This window comes from Zea mays, chromosome 8 (genome assembly GCF_902167145.1).
Source record: "Zea mays cultivar B73 chromosome 8, Zm-B73-REFERENCE-NAM-5.0, whole genome shotgun sequence".
NCBI classification, from domain to species: domain Eukaryota; kingdom Viridiplantae; phylum Streptophyta; class Magnoliopsida; order Poales; family Poaceae; genus Zea; species Zea mays.
In genome coordinates, this window is record NC_050103.1 from 47,741,779 (window position 1) to 47,760,862 (window position 19,084).

The 19,084-nt window shown below is 45.2% G+C and overlaps 1 protein-coding gene and 1 long non-coding RNA gene across 2 annotated transcripts; both read left to right on the forward strand.

Moving 5' to 3' along the window:
- Window positions 1–4,469: 4,469 nt before the first annotated feature.
- On the forward strand, window positions 4,470–5,817 carry LOC109941566 (uncharacterized). The gene is made up of 3 exons (XR_002264229.2): window positions 4,470–4,759; window positions 5,069–5,221; window positions 5,420–5,817. It is a non-coding gene; the product is annotated as an uncharacterized lncRNA (long non-coding RNA).
- Window positions 5,818–5,868: 51 nt separating this feature from the next.
- LOC103635160 (serine/threonine-protein kinase RUNKEL) lies at window positions 5,869–7,318 on the forward strand. Its single transcript, XM_020542668.3, has 3 exons — window positions 5,869–6,634; window positions 6,827–6,954; window positions 7,048–7,318. Exons 1-3 carry the CDS (start codon window positions 6,041–6,043, stop codon window positions 7,136–7,138), a joined length of 813 nt encoding a protein of 270 aa, XP_020398257.1. The 5' UTR covers window positions 5,869–6,040; the 3' UTR covers window positions 7,139–7,318.
- The last annotated feature ends 11,766 nt before the right edge of the window (window positions 7,319–19,084 follow it).

The window sequence follows — 19,084 nt, forward strand, 5'->3', positions numbered from 1 at the left end:
CCACTGTCACGCCATGAGGGAAGACTTAAAGGGCAAGGGGGACTTGGATTGAGCATAGAGATACCAGATCAAGAATTGCTCCATAAAGCTCATTTCTTGATCCTTCAATCTGCTGAAGATGTTTCAAAGTACATTGACAAACACAAGAAACGGTTGAGAAAGAAAAACCCAGAAATGGTGGACGAAGACATTGTGAGGCTCCATAACAAAGAGTTTTGTGATTGGTTTCAAAAGCGGTGTGAAACAAGGTACCAAAGAATGACACTGTGAGACGGTTGGCGCAGGGACCCTCGTCCAGCGTAGCGACATGGCAGAGTTACGACATTAATGGATACACTTTCTACACAGTACAACAAGATGGTAAAAGCACCCGACAAAATAGTGGAGTTTGCAACGACGCGATAACTGAGGTGTTTGATCGCAATAAAAAATCGTCATATCTAAGGAAGGACACATATTATGGACAATTAGAACACATATGGGACTTGAACTACACACTTTTCAAGCAAGTTGTTTTTCTTTGTAAGTGGTTCAACCCTAAAGGTGTTGTCGTTGACCCAAAATATGGGGTTACCACTATAGATTTTAGACGAGAAGCTTACAAGGATGATCCATTTATTCTTGCAAAGCATGCAAATCAAGTTTTCTATATCGATGATCTTGCAAACAGGCATCATCGAGTGGTGCTCAGGGGGAAAAGAAGAATTGTTGGTGTTGAAAATGTAAATGACGAAGAAGATTATGACCTCTTTAGTAATATGAGTAGTTTAGATAATATGGTCATAGATATGGAATGAGTTTGGACTTAATGTAAATTATTATTGTTCTAATTTCTATATATACGGCTGCTTAATATTCTGCATCGCTGCTTATTATAATTTGTATCTATATACATATATTCCAATAAACTGAAAAATGTGACTCTACCTATCCACAATTTCCAATTCCACATTGCATTAGGGTTCCAGCTCGTATTAGGCTCCCCGCGTTCCTCCCCTCGTCCCGCGTTCGGCAATCCTCGTCCAGCTCCAGGATCCTGCATCCTCCCCTCGTCGTCCCACGCCGTCGTCCTGCGCCGGCGTCCTCCCCTCAACCCGCGCCGGCGTCCTCCCCTCATCCGCGTCGGCGTACCGCCGCTGCGTCACTCCCATCGTCCCGCGCCCCGGGCGTCCCTCCCCTCGTCCCGCGCCCGCGCGAGTACCGCCGGTGCGAGCTCCAGGCGGCCCGCGTTCTCCCCTCGTCCCGCGCCCGCGCGAGTACCGCCGGTGCGAGCTCCAGGCGGCCCGCGTCCTCCCCTCGTCCCGCGTCCGCGTACCGCTGCTGCGAGCTCCGTTGTCCGGCGCCCAGAACTCCTAGGCAAGATCCCTGTTGTTTATTAAGATGGATACATGTTGCTTAGAGGTTTGGTTGTTGTAGAATTTTTTCGATCATGTTTGTTATGTGTGCTATGGGTAGGATTAGCTATCTGCTATCTGCTAATGTCAAGAACTTAACCATCAGGATTTTCTATCGACGAGTGTGCACTGGTCTTTGATGTTATGAATATATTTTGATGTAAAGCTCCTAACCTGCTGGTTAGGCCATAAGGAGCTCTGAATCTCCGGTGTACAACTCTTTCCTTGTAGTTAGTAGGCAGTGTCCATGCCATGTTGCTCAAAAACAAGAATTAACATAGAAACAATTATTTGATAATCCAGCAAAACATCATTTTATTGTATTTACGTGTGGATAAATAGGAATAGAAATCTTGATAGTCAGATTTGGCTGGTTAACATAGTGTTGTACTGGATTTCAGTTTTTTCCTTGTTTCTCTTTACCTTTTGGTTTTCTATGTCTCATAATGACAGCCTGTAAATATTCTTACACAGCTTGAATGAGAAGGCAGTCCCTCCTGTAAGTTTTCCTAAAAAATACTGTGTTCTGACCATCCCTGCTCGTATGAGGGACTAAGTTGGCGCAGCTGGTATATGATTCATAATTGGCACAGCCAGTCAGCCACACATCTTGCTTGGAGCCTTTTCTTCATTTAGACTAAGAAAGAGTGCAAAGAGAACTCAGTAGATGGATATCATACAACTGTATCTTCTTGGCAATTTACTTTAAGATGTCCAGTGAACAAGTATAAATGAATAAACTTTAGATGGCTTCCCCATGGTGTTTTCTTTGAGCGTGCATAGAGTTTTGCTTCGGTTTACATAGTATTCTTTGATGAGTTTTGCTTCGGTTTACATAGTATTCTTTGATGCTGCTAATGCCTATATTTGTTTCGAATATAATTATGTACAATGGGTACTGATGGTGCTAATTCAATAGGATCAAATGAGTTCTGAGTCATCTTCTGATACATCTGGGTCATCAACTTCAAAAACCTCTGGGTCCACAAGTACCTCATCCTCCACTAGCTTGCATTCAGAGGACATTGTCGAAAAAGGTTCTTGTACTTCTGCCAGGCATAGAACGAAACGAGGTCACGCCAAATGCAAGAAGCTAGAAAAAGGAGGTCCCCGTCGTCTTACGTTTGATAAAAATGGGATTGCCCAGTCACCAGTAAAACATGTCAATGAATTCTCAAGTTATTGTGGTTATATAGCACGCATGCGTGTTGATATTAGGATAAAGGATTGGCGAAAAGTGCCTACAGTGGTAAAATCAAACCTATGGGAGGATGTTTCAAAGAAATTTGTCATGCCAAGAGATGAAACCCATACCCTCAATGTGAAGAAGGTCGCTTTGAAATCTATGAGTAAGGATTGAGTTCTCGAGATTGTTTGATCCTGTTTGCAAACAATTGATTACCAAGTTTGTTAATTAGTATTTTAGTTTGGATATAGAGTACGCTTATGCATGAGCTATTTGACAATGTTTATTTATGAGATATATAATGGTAATTATGAATGATGTCATCCTACTTTCATATATTTGATGGACATCACATATGCATCTAGATTTTTCTCCAAGTTTCAGCATATAGTACATAGGGCTAGGTGTCGATCCGGATTGTGGCGCCCGACGAGGTGGGGGCGTGGAGAGTGGCAGGGAATCCTCATCGTTGTACTGAAGCTTACATCAAAGGTACGCGTTATTTAGTCTAAACTTCATTGACTTGAGAACACACTGCCATTTGGTCCTGTTTCTCTACTTATAGTTGTCATGAGTGGACATGTTGCACCCCCAAAGTCATCGAACTTCTTTGTTGAATTTGGGATGGACAGTGGATATCACAAAAAATATACATCCAGTTCATCCAAAGTGCAGGTAACTGTTTTATTCAGACATATATGATTAATCATCATTCATCAATATGTGAACTCCATTGAGCAAGTATTTTGATTATGTTGATTTTGTATTACTAAGATCATGTAATGGATATTGTCAGTTTATTTTGTTGCCTTCTTTCATAAATTGATTCACATGTTTGCAATTAAATTATATATGATATTATGTTTCATACATTGATTTTTCGTTGTACTATTGTGTGTTACCAGAGGAATGATCTCAGCATTAAAATTGATTTCTTGCATGCACTACGCACCACCACCACCACTTGCCAACCTTCTGTTTCAGTATCTGTGATATTGATTTCTTATTTGTTATTCAAATTCACACCGCAAGTTGCTAAGGTTGAATGGACAACTTGAGAGAATTCCAAAACGTTTTCTGTTTCTGAGTACCATGATTGATAAGAGACTTTACTGTTTTTGCATGAGCATATAATATTCTGACTCATGGAAAGTAATGTAAACCTGCTACATTTACGCAGGCACTCCTGAGTGAGATGAGCTGCTAGTTACAAGTGAAATAACAGGCAATGTTATTTGTTAATCAAAGCACTACTACCCTCATGCAACTTTCTGCACTGTTGATAACGGGGATACTGGTTAGTGATCAGTTCATCATCACAGCTCGTCTCAATTATCAACACTGTAACAACAGACATGTTTCTTGGACTGCTACGATCCTCCAGTGATTGCCTCCAAAGGTGTCAGAGTTCAGGTGACATTGCTCCACTTTGAAGTACTGCTCTGAGGTATCTTTGGCCACTATAAAAAAAGTCGCTATGTTGTGTTCTTCAGGCTAGCTACCTTCCGTAGATATTGTCTTTACAGGGGATACTTTTTACCTACACTTTTGTACAACATATGCTCTACAGAATCCTTCAAGTAGCAGGAACTGTCACAAAGGCAATGGTAGTGACGCCTTTGGGAATATTCTCTGTCCTGGCGCTAGGATGGCTAGGGGATCATATCTGTGTTTCCTCCATTCAAATGTCTCCCACCTTGCTCCAAAGTGGGCTTTCCACTGCTGCTGTGTGGTGTAGGGTGCCAGATATTGTATCATCCCAATACCAACCTCTTCACAGAACTCCACTATCTCTTTGTTCAGGTTCATTGAATGTGCAATGCTGCCGTAACCTGAGAGAAACGGCGCTGAAGAAAGGAACCCCACTAGCTAGGTAGAAAATTTCCTCATCTGGTATGACTACTGACGTTCTGTTGTCCCACCTGCATCAAAAGGAAATAGACCAATTCAGTTACCTTAACCGAAACTAGATTAACTTATTATTTGTGACGGTAATTTTTTGCAAGTGAAAGCAAGTTACTTCGATTTGTTCACTGGATAAAGCAATATGGGACCATTGTTGCTATCTTTCAGGATCTTGCCAAAGACTTCCTTAGCAAATCTGCGGATGGAGCTCCTCGGTATTAGAAGATTCAGCCAAGGATGTGGAACTTCTCCAAGCTCACCTTCTGGACGAATGGTATGTTCTGTTTTTTGTGACTATAATATTTTGATTTACATGTTGAAAAGACCATGCTGTTTTTTGCTATAATTTCTTTCCATGCTCATGGAATATATAATCTGCTGCTCCGACCTGAGAAATTAGTATAGGGGTGATCGATGTATTAGCGAAAGAGCTACTATGTTCTCAGATATAATAAAAAGGAACTACTGTTGAGAAATTTAAGTTTATGTATTTGACTACTATCAGCTATAGTGCAATGTGCAAGTAATAATATAAGATATTCTGTAGTAATAAATTTTTCTTTCCATCTAACTTGAACTGCAGACAAATATGAAATGAGGTTGAGATATTACAAGAGCAGCTTTTTCCACGAGACTGGCTGTTGACGGGCCAGTTGTGAAACTACTGATGTCATAAAGGAGTAATGCATGTGCCTTCTTAGCTCCTATTCAATGTTCTGCGTGCAATGCATAAAAGGTACTGAAAGTAATATTGGCAATCCTCTTTGTGTAACACTTCTTTACCATGTTTATCAAACTTCAGATTGACTAGATTTGGTTCATGTGGTGGTGTTAAATTTGGTTGATGCAACACAACCAAAGGTTTAAGGAACATATGTGTGTGTTAAGGCACTACTTTCTACTGATTATATTTATATGTTTTTTGAATGGACAGAGAGTTGGATGAAAAGGTTCGTGATGCACTTCATCTTTACATTGAAGCCCGCGGCATAAATGAGAAGCTCTTCCGTTTTCTCCAAGCTTGGCTTCATGTAAAGGATCACCGCAATCTTGTACGCTGGTTCAAGAGCGTTGGTTCATTCATCAGTGACCAAAGCCAAAGCAAGGTACATTGCTGTCTTTGCGCAAAGTCGCGCCAGCGAGGAGTTTTGGTTTATCTTTAGTTTTTATTTGCCGGGGAATCAGTGGTCTGGTGGTTGAATTAGTTATCATTAGTCCTTGTGATCTGCTACCCTATCATGCTGAGGTGCTTGTCACATTCTCAATTATTCAAACTCCACATTTTCCATCGAAGCGCAAGAAGCACGTATTGAGAGGCCCTTTTTTTATCTCATACAAAGATCGCCTTTTATTGTCACTTTCTAATTATGGGGTGTAGCGAGGTCATGTGTCCGTTTTGGTGCATGCAGCACTGCCACGTTTAGGCTCTGTTTGTTTTCCTCCTAGATGTTATTTCCCTCTTATGTTATATAATTTATATAAGTTAGATTATCTTATAGCCATTCAATCTCATATGGCCATTTCCTTTATTTAGTATTGCTCTATATTATTTAATATGATATTTCTGTTTCACCTGTGTTTTTTGGTAAAATTTATGTGCTTCCTGAGGTGTACAATTCACTTCAATGTTAATAATCAGATGACAAACACTGTGACAAGCATGAACCAGTATATTCTTTCATTATCAGATGACAAACAATTGGTCCCCGGGCTCATTTCTCTAATAGAACAGGGAACTGATGTTCTGCGTGTGAAGCCCCTTTTGTTTGTTGCTCTGCTTTGCAAGAATAGTCGAAGGTGGCTTCCTCATTTCTTTTGCAATGCAAAATTAATATCAGCTGTTGATAGACTGGGAAAGGAGAAGGAGGGTTTTATTCATCATTGTACAGAAGCATTTGTGCAGTTGGTTGCTTCCTTGGTCCCTGGTATTCTTGACACTGTCTCCAGCGATATACAACAGGTTATGGTTGGCAAGCGCCATGGACCTGTTACTGCTTTAGCTGGGCGAGCTCATCCAAAGAGCACAATTCATCTGTTCCCTGTTATTCTTCATCTTCTGGGAAGTGCATCCTTCAAGCATAGAGTTGTGACAGGGCATGTATTGCTTCAGTTGGCAAATCTTATTAAGATTTTGGAGGCACCATTTCAGGTATGATTTTTTGTGAACTTTATGGATATTTCATCCTGATGAGATGAGAGTATGTTGAGATTTTGTTCATTATACAACTGCAAATTTGGTGCTTGTCTTTTCAATGTTTTGGATCACATGAACTTTATGGATATTTATGTGTTTCTGCCCTAGCTACCCACGGCCATGCTAAATGTTCTTTTGGGATTTCAGGTGCTATTTAAGAACCTTACTGTTGACATAAAGGATGTGAAACCAACGTCCCTGCTCAAAGATCGTCTGCGTGAAGTTGAGGGAAATCCAAAGCTCGGCTCCCTTGGTCCACAACTTCAATATAGCAAGTATGCCTCCAAGTTTCTGAAAGGATTGTTATATTTCATTTCGTATTTAATCTGAACTTCTTTTGTTGCTGATAAATTACTTTCTTTATCTAGAATTATGGATTTGGCTTTGGATAAGGCTAATAGGGAGATAATACATAGGCAAGGATCATCAAGTTTGACGTCGGCAACGTGGTCATGGTGACTGGCCGGAGGAACACCGGGCGTGTAGGAGTCATCAAGAACATGGAGAAGCACAAGGGCAAACAGTTGTATTTTAATTAGTTTAGATTTAGAGTACATTTATGTATGCGTTGTTTGACAATGCTTATGATATATTGAATGGTACTTATTTATATTATATTAATTATAACGTTGTTCTTTATATGTGTATGTATATTTCTCTTTCAAATTATTATAACATGATATCTGAAAAAATGATTATAAATTGAAGAATGTACTGCCATGTAAGTCATTTCGTTTAATTATTAATAAGACGGTTACCAAAATGTCTAATATCAGTATCCTAAATAAGACGGTTTTTAAAACGTCCATTAATAGTCACCTAAATAAGATGGTTTCCCTATTGTAACGTCTATTATTGTAGGATATTCGAGACGGTTTGATAAATACTTTATGACTTTTAATGTTTGTATTCTCTACGGTTCGTTACAAGCAGTGTCTTAAAAAAAACTAATTCAAGACAGTTTATCGGACGAAATGACTTAAACAAATACATTTTTCAGACGGTTTATCAGACAAAATGACTTAAACAAATACCTTTTTCAGACGGTTATAAATTAAAAACTGTCTTATATAATATCTTTTAAGACGGTTTATAACCATCTTAAATGTGGGACATCTTTTGCGACTCCATCAAAATTGGACACTTCATAAGCGTCTTAATAACTGAAAATTAACCGTCTCATATAGCATGATCTGTAGTAGTGTTTACCCCCCCCTAACGCGTTCCCTCGTGCGCAAACCCACGCACGCGGTGATTATTTTTGGTTGTAGCTAATTTCAAACTCCGTTAGTTAGCTTGCTGCGTCGTGCGCTTCATCGCGCGACGAATTTGTCTAATTTCAGATTCTATTAATGTGCTGCGTCGCGCGCTTCGTCGCGCGATGATTCAATTCATGTTCGTATTTATCAATGTGTTGCGTCGTGCGCTTCGTCGCGCGACGATTCAATTTATATTTGTGTTTATTAATGTGCTGCGTCGTGCGCTTCATCGCACGACGATTCTTTTAGTTTATATTCATTAAAGTGTTGTGTCGCGCGCTTCGTCGCGCGACGATCTATTTTAATTTCAGGTTGTTTAAGGTGCGATGTCGCGCGTCCAAACGCGCGACGTTCCACTTTAAACTCAGCCCTGTTGGCGTATGTCGTCGTGCGCTTCGTCACGTGATGCTTAACGTCTCTTTAAAATTAGTGCAAGTGTCTCGTTGTGCGCAATGTCGCGCGGCGAGTCGTTCACTTCTTAATTCAATCTAAATGTCGTGTTGTACGTCTCGACGTGCGACCGCTCCCTTTTATTCACCTTCAATTGTTTACAATAATTAAATGTGGAGCTCGACTTTACTTTATGCTGAACGTAGTGTCCAAATTAATTCCCTTCCATTGAGCGAGTAATTTAATTCATAATAATGTAACGTGATCGTTTCTCGACTGTCTTTTTCTCTTTCTCTCTTAGCCTTAATTGTGAACCCGCGTGGAACGTCTGTTTATTTACTACATTCTATTGTATGGTGTATTGTTCTTTTGTATTAAATGTGTGGATGTATGTATGTTTGCACTCGCATAGAGAACGATCCGGTTGAAGAGCCCGAAGAACTCGCAGTAGAAGCCCCTGAGCAGCAATCGGTTGGTGGAGGCAAGTGTCCCTTGACCTATCTCTGTCCTATACATTCTTTAATTCACCTCTCGCATTTCACAGTTATACCTAAGGATTGACTAGCTTTTCCTATCCATGTCCTTGTTTACCTATTTGGGTTGGATTATTATTGCTTAGTCTTATGCTATTGCTCAACTCTAATCAATGAACATGATGAGAATTATCAATGATACGATGTTTTCCCTTCGTTTATTATGATGTTATACTTGTGGTCTTCAAGGGGGCTCGAGCGGTTTTTCGAGTGCCTCTCTGTAAGGACCTGTTTGTTGGATGACCGCCCGGGAAAACAGTGCAACCATGAGGGTGGAATGGGATGCCCTTAGCTGAATAATTAGAGGAACTGGGGTGTAGTTCGCTTAGCCGTCGTGCCATCAGTGGGGCTCGGTGTATGCGGCTCGCTCTGCCAAGTTTGGGTTCGCCCCTTGGGGAGGAGTGCGGTGCATTTAGGAAACCTAACGGGCGGCTACAGCCCCGGGGAATCTTTGTAAAGGCTACATAGTGATGCCCTGCTGGGTCACCTTGGTAGTGATCAATGGAGAGTCATGATCTCCGGGCAGAAAGGGAAATCACAGCTTGTGGGTAAAGTGCACAACCTCTGCAGAGTGTATGAAAACTGATATATCAGCCGTGCTCGTGGTTATGAGCGGCCAAGGGAGCTCCAGTGATTAGTGGTACTTGATTAGAGATGTTCGGATTGCAGGTGGCAATGAGACTGATGGTCCTTAGTATTGACTCTGGTAATGGTAAGTGGTACTCTTTCCATTTGGAAAGGAGTACAGTTGGGTTAATAACGGGGGTTAACTCTAGAACTTGGCTTTCTCTACTAGTAATAATAATCTGACCAACTCAAAGCAACTGCTTGACTTACCCCCACATAAAGCTAGTCCACTACAGCCAAACAGATACTTGCTGAGTATGTTGATGTGTACTCACCCTTGCTCTACACACCAAACCCCCCCATCCCCAGGTTGTCAGCATTGCAACCACTGCTCAGGAGAAGATGAAGCTGTGGAAGGAGACCACCAGGAGTTCCAAGATTACGATGAGTTCTAGGCGTGGGTTAGCGGCAACCCCCAGTTGGCTGCCTGTGAAGGCCGCGTTTATCTACGTTTCTTTTCTGCACTTTGATTATTGTAAAGACTATGTGGATGTCTCAGACATATGATGTAATCGACTATTATTCCCCTTTAAAATACTATTTGAGCACTGTGTGATGATGTCCATGTTATGTAACTGCTGTGTACGTGAATTGTTGATCCCGGCACGTACATGGTTCGCATTCGGTTTGCCTTCTAAATCCGGGTGTGACATAGGTGGTATCAAAGCCAGGTTGACTGTAGGACCGCTAACCTAGAGTAGAATGGTCGTTCTAAGGATTATAGACCTCTGTCCCTGCCTTGACTTTGGTATCCCTTCAAAAGTTGGTCATATCGACCAAACCTATGTTCTACTATATATTATACCTTGCTGAAAGTTGTGTTTTATTCTAATCCTTCATTTATTCATGGTTTACTTGCTGGTCATACTAGTTCTGTTCTCACTCTTATGCTTACGGTGTCCTTTGTAGATGGCTCGTCTTAGACACACTGCACGGAAGTCTGTCATCCCCTTCTTACCCTCTCGTCTCGCGGAGCGTCCGCTTCGCCGTCCCGTGGCCGCTCAGTCCAGCCACTTGGAGAGGCTGCACCACCGCCTGCATGAGGAGCAGGAACGTCAACGACAGGAGCAGCAGGGCTCTTCTTTCTCGCTCCAGCAGGAGATAGAGTCTGTGAGGAGCTACTCCTCTGTGCTTCCCCTGGAGGCGCCCCCTGCACCACCACTGAGCGCCCCAGTCCCTGGGGTAGCTACTGGAGGAGACCCAAACGATGGAGGAGGCGACAGCAGCTCGAGCCATGACACCGACTTTTCTGCTGACCAGGAGCCGAAAGGATGGGTTGCTCGACCCATCACTCGCGACGCTGCTCGCGGGTGTCACTTCCATGATGCGCTCGACATCTTGCTATGTCGGGCACTTGACCGACGTACTTGGTCTATCGAGTATCGATGTGTGGTCTTCCAGCACAGTCGCGGGGTCTACCCGGACCGCTCGGAGGCGACCTGCTTGGTGCACCGTCCGGAGAACAGTCTCTAGGGTGCTAAGGTCTGCTAAGAGCACTATTCCATCTCTGAGCGGGACTCAGCTGAGGCGGCCATGCAAGATGCCGCACGGCGTGCGCTTTCGCACTACTGCTCAGTGTTCGGTGGGGTAGCTGACGGTCTCAACCTGAAGTATTACCCCCGCCGTCCATCTGGCAGCATAGGAGGCGTGATTGTCTCACCTGTTGGTGAGGACAATCCTAGGTTGAGCAGCACAGTCAACCTAGCCGCCGTGTTAAACACGGAGCTGGACCATGCATTAGACGAGCTGAGTAGGGCTCATGCTGAGATCGCCCAGCTGCGGGCTGAGCGCGCGGAGCGTCGTCACCTGGACGATGGTTCCCCCGCTCCCATCGGGACTCAGCACCTGTACCGCTCACCTCGGCGTGGACACCAGTCTTATGGCAATCCCGACTGTAAGACCAAGATATACTTAGAACCATAGATCGTCAGAGTCGGATCTTGTAATTAATACGAATATATATATATAGAAGCTATAGTCTTAGCGTTAGTCTCGCTTTTAGTTAGTCTTAGTTAGACAGGGTAGCTTGCTTATCCTGTGCATTTATGTTTGTCATGGTGAACTATGTTTGCTTTGGATCTTTGTAATGACTGTCACCAGAGTGTGGGTATCCCCTGCATTTTGGTTTACCTGTTATGTTAATGGAGTTAGTTATCTAGTTGGGAAGCCTTTTATTCCACTTTCCTCCTTATCTGAGAAGCTGTGTTGGTCTGTGTTGGAGATCAGTGAAGATGTTCATATGTTCAGTGTTGTGGAGAATTCTATACTCTTTTCTTATGCTGCAAGATTTGCAAGATCAGTTCTGATGTGTGGTTGCATTCTGCAGATGTCAGAAAACAGGCGCAGAGGAGGAAGGCGTGCTCAGCAGGAGCAGGCAGCTCAGCAGGGTGAGGTACCCCAGCAACAGCAACTGCCACCCCCGCCACCGATGTCGATCGAGCAGATGTTCATGATGCAGACTCAGGTAGTTCAAGTCATCGGTCAGACTCTGGCCGCCATTCAGCAGCAGCAACAACAACAGCCACCACCTCAACCTCAGATGCCTCAGATGCCCAGGGACAAGCGTGCAGAATTCATGAGAGGTCATCCCCCAACGTTTGCTCACTCTTCTGACCCCATGGATGCTGAAGACTGGCTGCGCACTGTGGAACGGGAATTGCATACCGCTCAGTGCGATGACAGGGAGAAAGTTCTGTATGGTCCCCGTCTATTCAGAGGAGCAGCTCAGTCATGGTGGGAGTCTTATCTCGCCACCCATGACAACCCCGACACCATCACCTGGGAAGAGTTCAGAGGAAGCTTTCGTCAGTACCATGCTCCTGCAGGTCTGATGACAATGAAGAAGGAGGAGTTCCTAGCCCTCAAGCAAAGGTCATCGTCTGTCAGTGAGTACCGGGACATGTTTCTGCAGTTGTCTCGCTATGCTCCTGAAGATGTCAACACCGACGCCAAGCGACAGTACCGTTTCCTGAGAGGCTTGGTTGACCCTCTGCAGTATCAGCTGATGAATCACACCTTCCCGACATTCCAGCACCTGATTGACAGAGCAATCATGACAGAGAGGAAGCGTAAGGAGATGGAGGATCGTAAGCGCAAGATCAGTGGACCCTAGCCAAGAAGCAGCAATCGTCCTCGTTTCTCAAGCAATCAACCTCAGCAGTTCAGGCAGAACCAGCGTCCACCTCAGCAGCAGCAGTTTCAAAGGCAGTTTCCTCAGCATCAGCATCAGAATCACCAGAACAATCAGTCAGGAGGAGGTCAGTTCCAGAGGCAGAATCAGCAGGCACCTCATCTTCCTGCCCCAGCAAACTAGCAGAACAGTCAGGCAGCACCAGCTCAGGTTGGAAACAGAGCATGTTTCCACTGTGGAGAGCAAGGCCATTGGGTGATGCAATGTCCGAAGAAGGCAGCCCAGCAACAGTCAGGCCCCAATGCCCTAGCAAAGTAGAATGTGTCTCAGCCTGGAGCAGGCAACCGCTCTTAGCCGCGCTACAATCATGGAAGACTGAACCACTTGGAGGCTGAAGCAGTTCAGGAGACCCCCGGCATGATAGTAGGTATGTTTCCAGTCGACTCCCATATTGTAGAAGTGTTATTTGACACTGGAGCAACGCATACTTTCATTACTGCATCATGGATAAAAGCACATAATCTTCCAATTACTATCATGTCAACCCACATTCAAATTGACTCAGCCGGTGGTAGAATTCGAGCCGATAGCATTTGTTTGAATATAAGTGTGGAAATAAGGGGGATAGCGTTTCCCGCTAACCTCATAGTAATGGGTACTCAGGGAATAGATGTCATCCTAGGGATGAATTGGCTAGATAAGTATCAGGCAATTATCAGTTGTGATAAGAGGACAATCAAGTTAGTGTCCCCACTAGAAGAGGAAGTGGCGACCGAGTTAGTCCCGCCTGAGCCAAAGGAAGGAAGTTGTTATCAGATGGCTGTTGATAGCAGTGAAGTAGACCCAATTGAGATTATCAAGGTTGTGTCCGAGTTCCCAGACGTGTTTCCAAAGGACTTACCAGGTATGCCACCAGAGCAGAAAGTTGAGTTTGCTATAGAGCTTCTTCCTGGAACCGCCCCCATCTTTAAGAGAGCTTACAGAATATTCGGACCAGAGTTGGTTGAACTTAAGAAACAGATTGATGAGCTGTCAGTGAAAGGTTACATCCGGCCAAGCACCTCGCCTTGGGCCGCCCCTATCCTATTTGTGGAGAAGAAAGATGGCACCAAAAGGATGTGTATCGATTATCGAGCTCTGAATGAGGTCACGATCAAGAACAAGTACCCTTTGCCCAGAATAGAAGATCTGTTCGACCAGTTAAGAGGAGCTAGTGTGTTCTCCAAGATAGATCTGAGGTCAGGTTATCATCAGCTCAGGATTCGATCTTCAGACATTCTGAAGACGACATTCATTACCAAGTATGGGTTGTATGAGTTCACAGTGATGTCTTTCAGTCTAACAAATGCACCAGCCTTCTTTATGAATCTGATGAACAGTGTATTCATGGATTATCTTGACAAGTTTGTGGTGGTATTCATCGATGACATTCTGATATATTCTCGAAACGAAGAAGAGCATGCGGATCATTTGAGGATGGTATTGCCGAGATTGCGAGAGCACCAGCTGTATGCAAAGTTGAGAAAGTGCGAGTTCTAGATCAGTGAAGTCCTGTTCTTGGGTCATATAATCAACAAAATAGGATTGGCTGTGGATCTGAAGAAAGTGGCAGACATTCTGAACTGGAAAGCGCCAACAGATGCTCGAGGAATCAAGAGCTTTATTGGAATGGTCGGATATTATCGGCGATTCATTGAGGGATTTTTGAAGATTGCGAAACCAATGACAGCTTTGCTAGGCAACAAAGTTGAGTTCAAGTGGACCCAAAAATGCCAAGAGGCCTTTGAAGCGCTGAAAGAGAAGTTGACTACAGCGACTGTCTTAGTCTTGCCTGATGTGCACAAGCCCTTCTCGGTGTATTGTGATGCTTGTTACACTGGTTTGGGATGCGTGTTGATGCAAGAGGGAAGAGTTGTGGCTTACTCGTCCCGACAACTGAAGGTTCATGAGAAGAATTACCCAATCCATGACCTAGAGTTGGCAGCAGTGGTTCACGCATTGAAGACATGGAGGCACTATCTGTATGGACAGAAATGTGATGTTTACACAGACCACAAGAGTCTGAAGTACATATTCACTCAGTCAGAGCTGAATATGAGGCAAAGAAGATGGTTAGAGTTGATCAAAGACTATGAGTTGGAGATTCATTACCATCCAGGCAAAGCGAACGTAGTGGCAGATGCTTTGAGCAGGAAGAGTCAAGTCAATCTGATGGTCGCTCGTCCGATGCCTTATGAGTTGGCCAAAGAGTTTGACAGGTTGAGTCTCAGATTTCTGAATAATTCACGAGGAGTCACCATTGAGTTGGAACCTACCCTGGAGCGGGAAATCAAAGAAGCGCAGAAAAATGATGAGAAGATCAGTGAGATCCGGCGACTGATTCTGGAAGGCAAAGGCAAAGATTTTCGGGAAGACGCAGAAGGTGTGATATGGTTCAAAGACCGCTTGTGTGTTCCCAATGTCCAGTCTATTCGGGAGTTGATTCTCAAAGAAGCTCATGAGACAGCCTATTCGATTCACCCTGGAAGTGAGAAGATGTATCAGGATCTGAAGAAGAAATTCTGGTGGTACAGAATGAAGAGAGGAATCACAGAGCATGTGGATATGTGTGATAGTTGTCGAAGGATCAAGGCAGAGCACCAGAGACCCGCTGGATTGTTGCAACCGTTGCAAATTCCTCAGTGGAAATGGGATGAAATCGGTATGGACTTCATAGTAGGATTGCCTCGCACTCGAGCCGACTACGATTCCATTTGGGTAGTGGTGGACCGCTTGACCAAGTCAGCCCACTTCATACCTGTCAAGACCAACTACAACAGTGCAGTATTGGCAGAATTGTACATGTCTCAGATCGTTTGTCTTCATGGGGTGCCAAAGAAGATAGTGTCAAACAGAGGAACACAGTTCACCTCTCATTTCTGGCAGCAGCTGCATGAAGCTTTGGGCACACATCTGAATTTCAGTTCAGCTTATCATCCGCAGACAGATGGTCAGACCGAAAGAACCAATCAAATTCTTGAAGATATGTTGAGAGCCTGTGCATTGCAAGATCAGTCCGGATGGGACAAGAAGTTGCCTTATGCAGAGTTCACCTATAACAACAGTTACCAGGCCAGCTTGAAGATGTCACCATTTCAGACGCTCTATGGAAGGAGTTGTAGAACTCTGTTGCAATGGGATCAGCCTGGAGAAAAGCAAGTGTTTGGGCCAGACGTTTTGCTTGAAGCTGAAGAGAACATCAAGATGGTCCGAGAGAATCTGAAGATGGCACAATCAAGGCAGCGAAGCTATGCAGACACAAGAAGAAGAGAGCTGAGTTTCGAGGTTGGAGACTTTGTCTATCTGAAAGTGTCACCGATCAGAGGAGTCAGACAATTCGGAGTCAAAGGCAAGCTAGCACCCCGCTACATCGGTCCGTATCAAATTCTCGCAAAGCGTGGAGAAGTGGCCTATCAGCTCGGTTTGCCAGAAGGCTTGTCCGCAGTGCATGATGTCTTTCATGTGTCTCAGTTAAAGAAGTGTTTGCGTGTGCAAGAAGAGCAGATGCCAGTGGAAGGTCTGGAGGTCCAGGAGGACTTGACCTACACAGAGAAACCAGCGCAGATCCTTGAGACGGCAGACAGAGTCACCCGAAGGAAGACTATCAGAATGTGCAAAGTCAGATGGAGTCATCACTCTGAGGAAGAAGCAACTTGGGAGCGCGAAGATGATCTGATGGCTAAATACCCTGAGCTCTTTGCTAGCCAACCCTGAATCTCGAGGGCGAGATTCTTTTAAGGGGGATAGGTTTGTAACGCCCTGAATTTGAGGGTAGAATTTTTTCTTCTTTTCTCTCACCAAATTCGGGCGTTACTCTCTTTTCTCTTCTCGTTCCGCTCCCTCTTCCCAATTTCAAACCAGTATAGTGACAGGTATCCGTGTCGTGTATGAACAAAACCTAAGTGTCATGGGTGTTGCATCATGCCGAAGCACATTTCTTTGTGTGATGTTGCGTGTTCTTCTCGTTCCGTCTCGGTTTTCGGTTCACGATTGGAGTCTGTTTGATAGTCGTGCGTGTCGTGGGTTTCGATCCGCGAAGTGGCCCGGCCCAACCCAGCCCAGCCCAGCCCAGCCCGGCCCGCGTGCCCCTGGCGCCCCACACCCCCCATGCGCCCCCTCCTCCTCTCCCTTTCTCATTTGGAATTCCCGCACAGCAACCTCTCTCTCCCATCTCTGTCTACCTCCCGTGGTGCCCTAGGTTTTGGAGACGGTGATCGCCGGAGTTGGATCCCGAGGTGAGCTCCCCTCCCCTCCCTTCTCCTCTCTCTCTCCCTCTCCCTCCTCTTCTCTCCCCCTGCGCGCGCCCTCTCTTCTTCCCCTGCTCGCGCGGCGGCGTGGCCCCGTCCTCCCCTGCTCGCGTGGCGGCGTGGCCCCGCCCTCCCCTACTCGCGTGGCGGCGCGGCCCCCGCCCTCCCCTGCCCGCGCGGCGTGGCCCCCGCCCTGCCCTGCTCGCTCGGCGGCGCGGCCCCGCCCCCTCCCCTGTCCGCGCGGCGCGGCAGCCCCGCCCTCCCCTGCTCGCGCGGCGCGGCCCCCGGCGTAGCCCCCGGTGCGGTGCGGCCCCGGCATAGCCCCCGGCGTGGCCCTCTGCCCCTGCGCGGCGGCTCGGCCCCTGCGCGCGGCATCCCGGTCCCGGCGCGACTCGCGTAGCCTCGTTTACCCCCCCCCCCCTAACGCGTTCCCGCGTGCGCAAACCCACGCGCGCGGTGATTATTTTTGGTTGTAGCTAATTTCAAACTCCGTTAGTTAGTGTGCTTCGTCGCGCGACAAATTTGTCTAATTTTAGATTCTATTAATGTGCTGCGTCGCGCGCTTCGTCGCGCGACGATTCAATTCAAGTTCGTATTTATCAATGTGTTGTGTCGCACGCTTCGTCGTGCGATGATTCAATTTAAATTTGTGTTTATTAATGTGCTGTGTCGCGCGCTTCGTCGCGCGACCATTCTTTTAGTTTATATTCATTAAAGTGTTATGTCGCGCGCTTCGTCGCGCGACGATCTATTTTAATTTCAGGTTGTTTAAGGTGCGATGTCGCGCGTCTAGACGCGCGATGTTCCACTTTAAACTCAGCCCTGTTGGTGTATGTCGTCGTGCGCTTCGTCGCGCGATGCTTAACGTCTCTTTAAAATTAGTGCAAGTGTCTCGTTGTGCGCTCTGTCGCGCGGCGAGTCGTTCACTTCTTAATTCAATCTAAATGTCGTGTTGTACGTCTCGATGTGCGACCGCTCCCTTTTATTCACCTTCAATTGTTTACAATAATTAAATATGGAGCTCGACTTTACTTTATGCTGAACGTAGTGTCCAAATTAATTCCCTTCCATTGAGCGAGTAATTTAATTCATAATCATGTAACGTGATCGTTTCTCGACTGTCTTTTTCTCTTTCTCTCTTAGCCTTAATTGCGAACCCGCGTGGAACATTTGTTTATTTACTGCATTCTATTGTATGGTGTATTGTTCTTTTGTATTAAATGTGTGGATGTATGTATGTTTGCGCTCGCATAGAGAACGATCCGGTTGAAGAGCCCGAAGAACTCGCAGGAGAAGCCCCTGAGCAGCAGTCGGTTGGTGGAGGCAAGTGTCCCTTGACCTATCTCTGTCCTATATATTCTTTAATTCACCTCCCGCATTTCACAGTTATACCTAAGGATTGACTAGCTTTTGTTATCCATGTCCTTGTTTACCTATTTGGGTTGGATTATTATTGCTTAGTCTTATGCTATTGCTCAACTCTAATCAATGAACATGATGAGAATTATCAAGGATACACTGTTTTCCCTTCGTTTATTATGATGTTATACTTGTGGTCTTCAAGGGGGCTCGAGCGGTTTCTCGAGTGCCTCTCCGTAAGGACATGTTTGTTGGATGACCGCCCGGGAAAACAGTGCAACCATGAGGGTGGAATGGGATGCCCTTAGCTGAATAATTAGAGGAACCGGGGTGTAGTTCGCTTAGCCATCGTGCCGTCAGTGGGGCTCGGTGTATGCGGCTCGCTCTGCCAAGTTTGGGTTCGCCCCTTGGGAAGGAGTGTGGTGCATTTAGGAAACCTAACGGGCGGCTACAGCCCCGGGGAATCTTTGTAAAGGCTACGTAGTGATGCCCTGCTGGGTCACCTTGGTAGTGATCAATGGAGAGTCATGATCTCCAGGTAGAAAGGGAAATCACGGCTTGTGGGTAAAGTGCACAACCTCTGGAGAGTGTATGAAAACTGATATATCAGCCGTGCTCGTGGTTATGAGCGGCCAAGGGAGCTCCAGTGATTAGTGGTACTTGATCAGAGATGTTCGGATTGCAGGTGGCAATGAGACTGATGGTTCTTGGTATTGACTCTAGTAATGGTAAGTGGTACTCTTTCCGTTTGGAAAGGAGTACAGTTGGGTTAATAACGTGGGTTAACTCTAGAACTTGGCTTTCTTTACTAGTAATAATAA